At 42.3% G+C, this 12472-nt stretch overlaps 1 protein-coding gene across 1 annotated transcript in view; it reads right to left on the bottom strand.

The window, feature by feature from the left end:
• The window catches only part of Stx6 (syntaxin 6), a 60235-nt gene extending 48189 nt beyond the window's left edge, over positions 1-12046 (bottom strand). The window contains exon 1 of the mRNA XM_076941361.1: positions 11877-12046. Within this exon, the coding sequence (XP_076797476.1) occupies positions 11877-11962 (86 nt within the window). The 5' untranslated portion in view covers positions 11963-12046. The remainder of the gene's footprint in view (positions 1-11876) is intronic.
• Between the last annotated feature and the right edge of the window lie 426 nt (positions 12047-12472).

The raw sequence follows: 12472 nt of genomic DNA, 5'->3' as shown, positions 1-12472 counted from the left end.
TTTGAGTTGTTATGTGAACTCTGAGGCCCCAATGCTGTCAGGGACCCCTGTTGTTCAGAGGACAGCAAGAGGACATGGTGGAAGAAGGGAGAAGAGAAGCAAGAAGCAAAAGTCAAAGGTGCCAAGCTTCTCTGAACTCCTGAGGGAGCGGTGGGTGGCAGGTGTAGAGAAAGAGAACTGAGGAGAGAGTTGCAAGCTCTGGTTACCTACATACTGAAATGGGGAGATAAAATGTTCATTCAGCAATGGTGTGTAAGTGGAAGGGCGGATGAACCCGATCCTCAGCGTCAAACCTCAGCTCAGCTATTCCTAGCAGCCGTGTTGAGCCAGGTTCTTAATAGTTCAATGTCCTGTCTGTGGATGGATACCATAGTAACATCTTTCTCCTACAGTGTACAAGATCTGGGACAAAGTCCAGTACACCTGAGCTTTTTTTTCCTCTGTTCAAGGCATTAAGGACTCAGAGATGAATACTCTAGTCTTCGAGGAGCTCCCAGGCCTGTGGGGAGGAGTATTCAGTTCCAGATAATGAGAGAGGGCACAGGTAACCAGAGAAATGCACAGCCCAGATAACAGAGCTGAGATACCAGTGTATTTTGTGGGTGTGTTGGGACTGGGATGGAAGGCTCCTAAACAGTAACTACAGGCAGGAGGAGTCAGTGATGTAGACAAGTGGGGCAGCCTCTCAGGCCGGAGCAGAGAGCTGGGGTAGCAGGGTCAGGGAGACACGGCCCAGCACTGTGGCTACCAGTCATTCCTTTGGGCATTACGGATTCCACTCAGGCATGGCCACCATCTTGACTATACCACAGATTTTTCAGGATAAACTATAGTGAAGTCAAGTTAGTACATTTACTAAGTATTTAGAAAACAAGTTGTATAAGAAAGGGCCAGACACACTCTGGAGACACGAATGTGGGCTCCTCCACCGAGAGTCACACTTAGACGTCTATGTGAATGACTTTGTGGCTTCTAGAAGTTTGAACTTCCCTAAGGATGTAAAATACAGGGTTTAAAGATTACGCAAAAAATCTAAATTAAAGTTTAAAAGTTAAGTAGGTATATGAACTTGTTAGCTTAAATTAACAAAATAAAATTAATAGGCTAACTCATTTACTGTTTTTAACATCAGTCTTGAGATTTTTTTTTTTTTTTTAAAGAAAACACATTATCTCTGTAGGCAATTTCTCTTTATCATTTGTGTTACAGTTCCTTAATTCTGTCGGCAGGAAAGGTAAATTAAAGCCCAGGGCAAGGAGGGTCTTCTTCGAATGTTTCATTCACTTTGCTTGTCTCTCAATCCTGCTTCAGCAGGCTAAGGCTGCAAGTGGGCAGTGCTAGGTGGTTGGGAATGTTGAGTACTCTGTGTGTTCTGTCCTATAAGCCTAGGAACTCAGAGAAATAGCTGGGCCAGACTAAATAAGAATGGCCCAGGTATGGGGCTGGAGAGATGGCTCAGTGGCTAAGAGCACTGTCTGCTCTTCCAGAGGTCCTGAGTTCAACTCCCAGCAACCACATGGTGGCTTACAACCATCCGTTTGGGGATCTGATGCCCTCTCTGGTGTGTCTGAAAACAGCAACAGCGTACTCACATTCATGAAATAAATAAATTTAAAAAAAAAAAAAAAAGAATGGCCCAGGTATGATCATATGTCTGGATGTTGGTTCTCCAGTTGATGGAACTGTTTGGGAAAGATTAAGAGATGTGGCCTGGTTAGGGGAGGTGTATGGACTTTAAAGTTTCAAAAGCCCAAGCCATTCCCAGCTAATGTACACTCTCTCTCTCTCTCTCCCCCCCCCCTTCCTCCCCCTTTCCCTCTCCCCTTCATGGTTGTTGTGTCAACATGTAAATTCTCAGTTACTGCACCAGCACCATGTTAACATGCCTGCTGAAATGCTCCCCACCATGATCATGAGCTCTACTATCCTCTGGAACTGCGGACCCCAAATTAAATGCATTCTTTTATAAGTTGCCTTGGTCATGGTGTCTCTTCACAGCAATAGAAAAGTAACTAAGACACAGGCTTTGAGACTGATGTCACAGTAGCTAGAAGGCCACGGTGCAGAAGACGGATGAAGAGATCAAGAGCCAGGCTTGTGGAAAGGAAGACATGGAGGTTGGGTGCATTTGATAAGAGCTCTGGAGACCACAGAGGTAGACACTGTTGGTTCCTGATGAGGAGAAGTTGGTAAAAAAAAAAAAAAAAAAAAGAGGAAGAAGAGGGCCAGGGAGAAGGCTTGCAGCATTTGGAGCTGTCAATGAGTAGTAGTGGTTGGTTGCATCCCAAGAAAGAAACTCTTACTATTTGGGAAAATGAAGCAGTCAATGGAAGTAGGGGACAAAAAAAGGCTAGTGGGAGAGAGAAGGATATGATCAAAGCACATCATATGCATATATGAAATTGCCACAACAAAACAAAGTATGTCTAATAGATGCTAATAAAAATTGTTATTTCTTTTTTTTTTTTTTTAAAGAAAGAGATTCCAGAGGATGACCTGACTTAAGGTATGTATATATTAGCTTCATGTGCTTTGGTCTTTCCCACTAAACTGTAAACTCACGGAAGGTCTGGGCACTATGTAAATGTCATCACCATCTCAAGGGCTAGCATGGCCCCTTATTTTCCAGCTCATGGATTTATCAATTGAATCACAGAGAAATAAGAGTTTTACAGGTAGGAACAGAGGAGAGAGCACACATGCTCAAGAAAGCCCAATAATGAGGATCTGACAAGAGGCCGGAATGGAAACTGTGGCGGATCCAGGGAACTTAGGCATGGGGTATCATTTCCTTTAATATGTCCACCTTCCTTCATCCTCTCTCAAGCTAGAGCTTGGCTTCCACTATCCAAGGAAAGGGAAGTTTTAGCTAAATGTGAGAAACAGAGGAAGTTATTTCTTTGTTTTCTGTGGTTTTGTGCACCCCCACCCCCCACCCCATTCAGCAGGGCCCTGGTCTTAGGTGAGAAACAATAGCTCAGGAACAATGCTCAACAAATAACTACCTCCTCCCACATTCCCACTCTTGCCTGACCCTCTCGAAAACAACCAAGATTTCTTATAGAGTAAAAAAAATCCAAAGAGTAGTTGTTTTGGGGTCCAGTGGCAAACTTTCTGGGTTGCCAGAAATACTCTGTTATTTTGATAGGGTGTGAGATACAAGGGTGCATGTATTTGTCAGAATTTACCCAACCATGTCATTAAAATTCTGTTCAGGTTGCTGACAGAGGCTGACGTGCCAACTCCATATGAAGTCATTGAGCAAGCTTCCTGGGGAAACTCTAGTTCCTGACTGGGTCTTCAAAGTTAAGAGAATGGATGGTAGAGAGAGCTCATGTGGGTCCTGCAAGACAGGTGTGTAGAAATGAAGATACGACAATGCAAAAAGTAGGTCACAGGTGTCAGAGCCCCAGAGCTGGTGGGGATGAGGACCAGAGATCACATCAAAGCTCATAACCAAGGATGCCTGCATCAAGGTTTGAATACAGGGCCAGAGGTGTGCATAGCAAAGCAGTCACCATCAAAGTGTAGTCTAGCCCCTCATCAACTCTGATAAGTTGTTAGACCATTTGAGATCTCTTTTCTGGAAACAAAGTTTGTCCTCTGACAAAACCAAAACAAAAAGTCTTAGCGGGGAAAGTACCTTTAGTCCCAGCACTTGGGAGGCAGAGGCAGGCAAATCTCTGAGTTCGAGGCCAGCCTCGAGTTCCAGAACAGTCAGGGCTACACAGAGAAACCCTGTCTCTTAAAACAAAAACCAAAACAAAAGAAAGTTTCTCCTCTGCCTGGCACCAGGCTTCAGTCTCCTTCTCCCAGCGTGAGATTCCAGGGGAAATTCCTATTTCTTGGGGACCATTGTTTCCATAGTCTGAGAGCCAAAGGGAGGGGCACAAATGTCTCTTAAAACATCCCCAGTCCTGTTGAGGCGGTTTACAAAACTCCTACTCCTACTCCTACAAGGATTCTCTTCTACTCCCAAAGGGAAGTAATAACATTCAGCCTGCTCCCTTGTAAGTTGTTGTAAAGAATCTAATGAACACATACACAAACACATTTTACAAAGTATGAAATACCATAGACCATCCAAACTCACTATTAGTATGTTTTTCTTTTAATTGTGGTAAAATACTTACGATCTTAAACATGTGTGTGCGTGTTTTTCTGTGTTCGATGATCCATGTGTGTTTGTGTGTACAAATGCACATAGAGGCCTAGAGACTGATAGACAGTGTGTGCAAGTGCACATAGAGGCCAACAGACAGTGTGTGCAAGTGCACGTAGAGGCCAATAGACAACCTGTTCATTCCTCAGGTATTGTCCACCTTGTTTTCTGAAACAGGGTCTCTCATCAGCTCAGACCTTGCCAATTAGATTAGCTGGTCTTTAGACTCCAGGGACCGTCCCACTTGTACTGCCTCAGCTCTGGAATCATAGGCCCATGCCACCACATCCAGTTTTTTTACATGTGTTCTAGGATTCAAATGTGGTAGTCCTCATGCTCTGTGGTAACTGCTTTTCCCACTGAGGTGACGCCCTAGCTTTTCTCAGGCATGTTAAAATGTAGAGCAGTACAACCCTACTCCAGCCGGGCAGTGGTGACCCATGCCTTTAATCCCAGCACTTGGGAGGCAGAGGCAGGCAGATTTCTGAGTTCGAGGCCAGCCTGGTCTACAGAGTGAGTTCCAGGACAGCCAGGACTACACAGAGAAACCCTGTCTCAAAAAACCAACCAACCAAACAAACAAACAAAAAAAACCCTACTCCAGAAACAGTTTCATCTTCTGCCTATGGAACAACTCCTCATTGTCTCCTTCTCTGATATCCACCATCCTCCTGTGTCCCTGAACATGAATGCCCTAGGTATCTCAGATGAGCGGACTCAGACAGAATCTGTCTTTCTGCGACTTCAAGGTTCATGTGTGTCATAGTGCTTTGCAGAATTTCACTTTCAAAGCTGAATAATGTTCTGCTGACATTTGTTTGTTTGTCCATTCACCTGTCCGGGGACAGTCAGATTGCTTACACCTTCATCCATCCACCTGTCTGGGGACAGTCAGATTGCTTACGCCTTTAATCCCAGCACTTGGGAGGCAGAGGCAGGTAGATTTCTGAGTTCGAGGCCAGCCTGGTCTACAGAGTGAGTTCCAGGACAGCCGGGGCTACAAAGAGAAACCCTGTCTCAAAAAAACAAAAACAAAAAAAACAAAAAAACAAAAAAAAAAGTTATACTTTTTATCATTATTTCAAACTTAAAAAATACTTTTGTTTGTTTGTTTTATGTGTACGTGTGTTTGCCTGCATGAGTTAATATGTGCCACAGGTATACAAGAGCCCTTGTTGGTCAGACAAGGGAGTTAGATGCCTTGGAATTGGACTTACAGAAGGTTGTGAGCTGCTGTGTGGGTATTAGGAGCTGAACCTGGGTCCTCTGGAAGAGCAGGAAGCACACTTAACCTCTGAGCCATCTATTCCAACCTAATAACTGTGAAGCTCTCTGGGTCATTCCAGGAAATATTCATCACTCATCTTAAATTCCATTGATCTGGCTGTAATTTTTTACATTTCTATCCAATAACAGGAGTGTGCACACATATGCACACACTGGTCGTGTTTTCTTTCCACTCTTTGGCTGTCATCAATATGTCTGCTCTTGCCTTCTATATGCTGCCTTAAAATGAACATGGACAATGTTAGTCAGCTTATATGTTAAACACCAAAAAGTGATGAATAATTTATGAAATGTTCGCTTGATGGTCATTAGAAATGTTTAAAAGTATGTCATGACAATCATGACAAGGGAATCACTTTATTAAAAAAGTCAGGTGGTCCCATATGTACCAAAACCACTGAAAATACAAGTTTTTAATATTTTTTAAACAATAAAGCAAATATATGAGACTTTATTTGGGACCACCAGCTCCCAAATAATGACACAGTGACTTATATTTATTATGGCTGCTTAAGGCCTTTGCTTAGGCTTGTTGCAATCCAGGTCTTATAACTTGTTAACCTGTTTATTCTAGTCTAAGTTCTGACACATGGCTTGTTTGTTACCTTCTCCTTCAGTCCCAGCCTACTTCTTCCTCCATGTCTGGCTGGGGAATTCTCCCACACTTAACTCACAGAATTGCTATTCCTGCTATTCTCTCCTCCTTTGCTATAGGCCATCAGCTTTTTATTGACTGGTTATGTTTTTACATAGTGTGTAATAATATTATCCCAACAAGCAAGTTAGGAACCAGTTTGATTCAAAGAACCCACATAAAGATGGAAAGAAAACCAACTGCACGAAGTTCGTCTCTGACCTCTACATGTGCACCAAGGCACGGGGACCCATGCTCACATACTCACAAACACAATAATAATAAATACAATTTGTAAATTGTGTAAAGAAAACAAATCTTGGTCCTGATTGAACCTTAAGTTGCAGTAGAATTACACCATTAAATATGTATATCAATCTTGGGAAATATAAATTTGAAAAGGAACTTACAAAACAGAGTTAGAACATGAAAAAAAAAGTTCCTTAGAGAGGGGAAAAGAGGTAAATACAGAAGAAGGTGGAAAGAGGGTGCCTTAGTTAGGGTTTCATTGCTGTGAAGAGAAACAATGACCATGACAACTCTTCTAAAGAAAAATATCTAATTGGGGCTGGTTTACAGTTTTAGAAGTTTAGTCTGTTATCATCATGGCAGGAAGCATGGAAGCATGCAGGCAGATGTGATGCTGGAGAGGTAGCTGAGAGTTCTACATCTGTGTCAGCAGGCAGCAGGAAGAGAGAGTGACACTGGGCCTGCCTTGAGCATCTGAAACCTCAAAGCCCACCTACAGTGACACACTTCCTCCACAAGGCCACACCTACTTCAATAAGGCCACACCTACTCCAATAAAGCCACTTGCTCTAATTCTTTCAAATAGGGCCACTCCTTGTGAGCCTACAAGGGCCATTTTCATTCAAACCACCAAAGAGGATAAAGGGAAATTTCAGGATACAAATAATATGATAGGGAAATGAGAAAATGGGGGCTTTTAAGGGAAGAGAAGAGAGGTAAACACAGAAGTAGGGATGTCTGAAAAGTCTTCATCCCTCATCAAGAAAACTTTGCAATGGATGGAGACCATTATGGAAAAACCACAACTAATCAAAATGTAGAATTATGAAGCCTAGCCCTCATAGGTATATCTATAAAACACTCCCACACCTAATGCTCAGAGAACATTGCAGAAGAGGGGGCAGAAAGGTTTTAAGAGCATGATGATCAGGGCATTTGCTATGAGATTGTGTCTCCTAGTAATATTAGAGACTATACTCATAGAATCTCACCAACATGACTGCCTATCTTGTATACTGTTTTACTTCTGTGAAGAGACTCTGTAACCAAGGCAACTCTTACAAAAGGAAGCATTTAATTGGGTGCTTGCTTATGAAGACCCCCAAACTTGGGAGACCCTTCCTCAAGTCTCGGGAAATCACAGCCACCCAAAAATCACAAGAAACCATACCTGGATGCAATCAGCAGAGGTTTATTGGGGAAAGTTGGCTAGCCAAGGTCAAAACTGCTCGTCCATGCAGGAACAGAATTTTGACAAAAGACCAGCAAGCTGAGGGTTTGTTTTTTTTTTATAGCATGGGGTGGGGAAAGGAAGGAATTTTCACTCGGTTACACATGATTGGTTGTTTTACAAATTTTGAACATCAGCAGGCTGTAACACTGGGAAAACCTCAAAGGGGGTGGTAACCAAGAACAGTGGAACATTTCAGAGGAACCCACCCTAAATGATTTAGAGTCATGTGAAAATCACTCTGCATACTCATTCTTCTCAAAAATGTAGTTTTACCATGTCACTGTGCCCTTCCCTGTCATTACCAACTATTTCAGGTTAACTATTTCTCACTTGCCATAGCCCCACCCTGAGGCTTGAGGAATGTTAATCCAGCAAGTGTCCTCTGATTCAGAGATAATGCCCTCCACCTGGAATGTGTCCCTGGGCAGTGAAAGCCTAAAATCTTACATCCAGTTCTGCTTTCTGGAACTTGCATTCTTTTGCTCAGGTTTAGGGTAAAGAAAAAGCATATATATATATATATATATATATATATATATATATATATATATATATATTTCATAAAATGGTCTTTATAATTTTCCACTCTACACTTACAGTTTCAGAAGATTAGTTCATTATCATCATGCCAGGAAGCAGACCAGCAAGGTGCTGGAGAAGTAGCTGAGCGTTTTACATCCTGAGCTTCAAGCAACAGGCAGAGACACTAGGCCTAGCATGGGCTTTGAGCCCATCCTCAGTAACACACTTCTTCCAACAAAAGTCACCCCTTCTAATCCTTCTAATCCTTCTCAAACAATTCACCATCTGGGAACTAAGTAAGCAACTGTATGAGCCTATGGAGCCATTATCACTCAAATCACCACATGTTCCTCCCTGACCCCCATAAGCTTAAAATCATAACACCAAATGTGTTTAGTCCAGCTTTAAAAGTTGCCAAAATCTTTTACAGTGTCAACACTATTTAAAAGCCCAAAGTCTCTTCTGAGACTCAAGGTGATCTCTTAATTGCAACCCCCTGTAAAATCAAAATTAAAAAGTGGACCTCATGCTTCCAATATACAATGGCACAGAATATACCTTACTATTTCAAAAAAGAGGAAAGGAACTAAGTAATACTAGACCAATGCAGGACCAAAATCCAACAGGGCAAACTTCAGATTTTGCATTTCCATATCTGATGTCAAAGTGCTCTTCAGAACTTTCAACTCCTTCCAGAGGGTTTATTTATTTATTGCAATTTCTCTCTCTGTCTCTCTCTCTCCCCCCTCTCTCTCTGTGTCTGTCTCTCTCTCTCTCTCTCTCTCTCTCTCTCTCTCTCTCTCTCTCTCTCTCTCTCTGTCTCTTTCTTTCTCTGTCTCTCTATCTCTCTGTCTCTGGCTGGTTCCACACCATGTCTGCAGATAGCTTTGTCAAGTATCCCCCAGCTCTGGCACCCCCATCTTAAGGGTCTCCAACTCAATTCAAGCATCACCTTTATATCATCATGCAATGCCCTCTCCAGGCCTCCCTGTGGGACTGTCTTGCCAAACACCTGGCCTCAGCTGCTTTCATCAACCATGGAGGAAGATTCTACAACGTCTTTCCTGTAGCCTTCCTGAAGCTGCCAAGTTCTGCTTGCCAAGGCTGGAACCTGGGCCCCTCCTCGACTTTCGTTTGCATAAACTTTGTAGTTGTTGTTTCCTGTGCTGCTTAAGCTTTCCTTTCAGTTCTTTTCACACGTTGGAAGCTTAGCTGGGTGGGGTCCTGCCCTGAGGTACCACTCCTTTAGTTCCATTTAGCCTTTTCTTTAAACTTCTTGTCTCTTCGAGCATCTGACTCGAGTCCAACACTTCCAGGTGATCTTAGCTGCTGTTGTTTGTTTGCTGTTTTAAGACAGGGTCTCAGTATGTAGCCCTGACTGTGCTGGGCTCACTGTGTAGAGCAGGTTGGCCTTAAACTCACAGAAATCTGACTGCTACTACCTCTTGAGAGCTTAACTTAAAGGCATTAGCCACTATGTCTGGACTTTCTTAGTTTTTCTCTTTTTTTCAGATAGGGCCTCACTTTTCCTGGTACTCTTTTTTTCCCTCAAACTGTACTTTTTTTTTTTTTTTTAATTTCTTTTTGCCCTGGTTTCTCTTTTTCCTTGTAGGTCTGCATAAGAATGATCACTAATAACCAAGTGACACAGTCTATATACTAGGCTGTCTTGATATCTCCCATGCTAAAGTCATTAATCCAAAGCTCTTGAATTTTGCCTCAGGCAGATTTTTAGGACAAGAGCAGAAAGCAGACACAATCTTTGCCAAAATATAAGAAGAATGGTCTCTAGGCCAGCCAATAATATTCTTCCCCTCTAAATCTTCATAAGCTGGGTCCTCTCATTCCGCATTGCTCTCAGCACCCCTGAGAGCATCCATGCTCCTGCTAGGACGTTCCATTAAAGCCATACTTAAAGCATCCAACCAGTTTTCTAGTCCAAAGTCACAGTCTTCTGTATCCATCCAAATAACACCACGGTCAGGCCTGTCACAGTAATACCTCACTTCTGGTACCATCTTCTGCCTTTGTTATTGTCCTATTGCTATTAAGAGATACCATAGGCAAGACAACCCTTATAAAAGGAAACACTTAATTGAGGGTCTGCTTATAGCTTGAGGTTAGTCTATTATTACCACACTGGGAAACAGACAGGTATAGCAATGGATCAGTTACTGAGATCCACAGGCAACAAACAGAGAGAGCAACGCTGAGTCTCACATGAGCTTTTGAAACCTCAAAGCTCACCCCCCAGTGACACACTTCCTCCAACAAGGCCACACCTTTTAATCCTTCTAATCCTTCTGAAACAGTTCACAAACTGGGGACTAAGCAAGCAAATATATGAGCCTATGGAACCATTGTATTCAAACCACTAGCCAAATGTGAACTGAACAAGATAACACCGATAAACTTGTCAAACTTGTTAGAGAAAGGGCCATGAAGTCTCAACCTTATGCAGAGAACTATAAGCAACCTGGAATGGGAAAGGTGGCCTTCCCCATGAAAGAGCACACAGACTGGTTGTCCACCGCCAAACAGTCAGCCCTGAACATGCATACAGGTAACATTATATAATTGAACAAGTTATATTTAGGAATATATATTAGTTTTAAAGATAAAAAGGCCATGAATTTTAAAGAGAGCAGGGAGGGGTATATGGGAGAATTTGAAGAGAGGAAAGGGAAGGGAGAAATGATGTAATCAATTTATAATCTGAAAAATTAAAAAGAGGGAAAGTATAAAGTTATACCATTAATATGTATAAATGTTTGGGCAAATATAAATTTGAGAAATAATTTACAAAATAGGATTAGAACATGAGAATCCTTTTTTAAAAAAAGAACATCACATGCATATAGCTACATGCATATCCACAATAAAATCACCAAAGAAACATATACTAAAATATATCAGGACTGGAGTTCACTGCCTTCCTACCCTTCACTAGTTTGCAATTAGATAAAGTGATTTTAAGCTACCTATCCTTTTCATGCTTCCTTTTAAAAGCACAGTATGAAATTTTGGGGACAAGCTATTAACAGAAAAAAAAAAAAAAACCAAAGGAACAAAGACATTGGTGTGGGATGTAAGCATGGTTGAGTAGTAACAGGGGTCTCTGGGAGGGGCACATTTGCTAGATGAATAACCCAGGGGGAAAAAAAACAAAAGAGAAGGAAAGGAGAAAAGAGATACAAGCACATGAGAAGTGGTCATCAAGTAATTTCTTTTAGCCTTTTTGTGGGGAAAGGAAGACTTGCCTAAAAGTTTTCCATTCTCATAAAAAGCAAAAATTAGGTGGCTGCAAACAATATACATTTTCTCTCCAATAATTTAGGAGGCCACAGTTCTGAAGACAGGTCTTATGGGGAAACAAAACAAAACAAACAACAACAACACAAAACAAAAAACAGTGTTTGATACATGCATTCTTTCTAGAGGTTCTGTGGTAGGGTCTGTAACTTTCTCATTCCAGGTCCAGGGGCCTCCCGTGCTCCTTGGCTCACGCCCTCAGCATTGTGTCTGCAGAAGGGTCAGAGACCCTTCTCAGATTCTGACCTTCTGCCTTCCCGTAACAAGGACCCTCCTGATTATATGGGTTCTGCCAGGTAGTTCAGGATCATCTCTCCACCTCTGAGTCTTTAAATCAACTGAACCTGCATGAACATAAAGTGTGTTGCATTCAGGGGTTCTGAGCTTTAGAGTGGGCCGTCACTCAACTCACCACTGAAGGAAACCAAGATATTTGATTCTCCCACCCCCTCTTCCTGCATAATAAACAACCTCACCGAGTCAGCAGTCCGTTGAATACATGGCAGATTTCTTTTAAAGTGGAAGACGCCCAGCCATGGTGCAATTTGAGATTCTGCCCCATGGCAACGAGCTGGGATCAAGCCCTGCTCCCTGAAGCTGGGCCAAAGCCTTCCAGCCTCCGTGCCTTGCCTCCATTCTTCTCTCTATTCCGATGCACTTCCTCTTTCCTGTCTAGACCTGTTCCTCAGCTCCCTGAACAGCTTCCACTGCTGTTTCCTAACTTGTCATGTGCTTCGAACAACGTGACCATAACTTGCTCTTGGAGATTATCTTGAAAGATGAGTGGCGACCCCTCAAAATCTCCCAGGCCTTTTCTTTTCTCCATTCAATGGGGATGTTTGGGGTCCATTGTTCTAGGTGAAAAAGTACAGGAAAGAGACATAAGTAAAAAATTACAGGACAATCTAAATGGCACATGCTATCTGAGATGGATAGATGGGAAAATCATACTGAGCAGGGAGTTCCAAATCTTGGAACCCAGGGTATGATTTACTTTGTCCCTTGGTTAAAAATCTAAACTTCAAGAACCAAAGGCAATAAACGACCTGTGTTATTAATCTTTGCTTCCCTA

Source organism: Arvicanthis niloticus, chromosome 10, assembly GCF_011762505.2.
Source record: "Arvicanthis niloticus isolate mArvNil1 chromosome 10, mArvNil1.pat.X, whole genome shotgun sequence".
Classification (NCBI taxonomy): Eukaryota; Metazoa; Chordata; class Mammalia; order Rodentia; family Muridae; genus Arvicanthis; species Arvicanthis niloticus.
The sequence above is the reverse complement of the archived record's forward strand: the minus strand, read 5'-3'. Positions and strand labels throughout refer to the sequence as shown.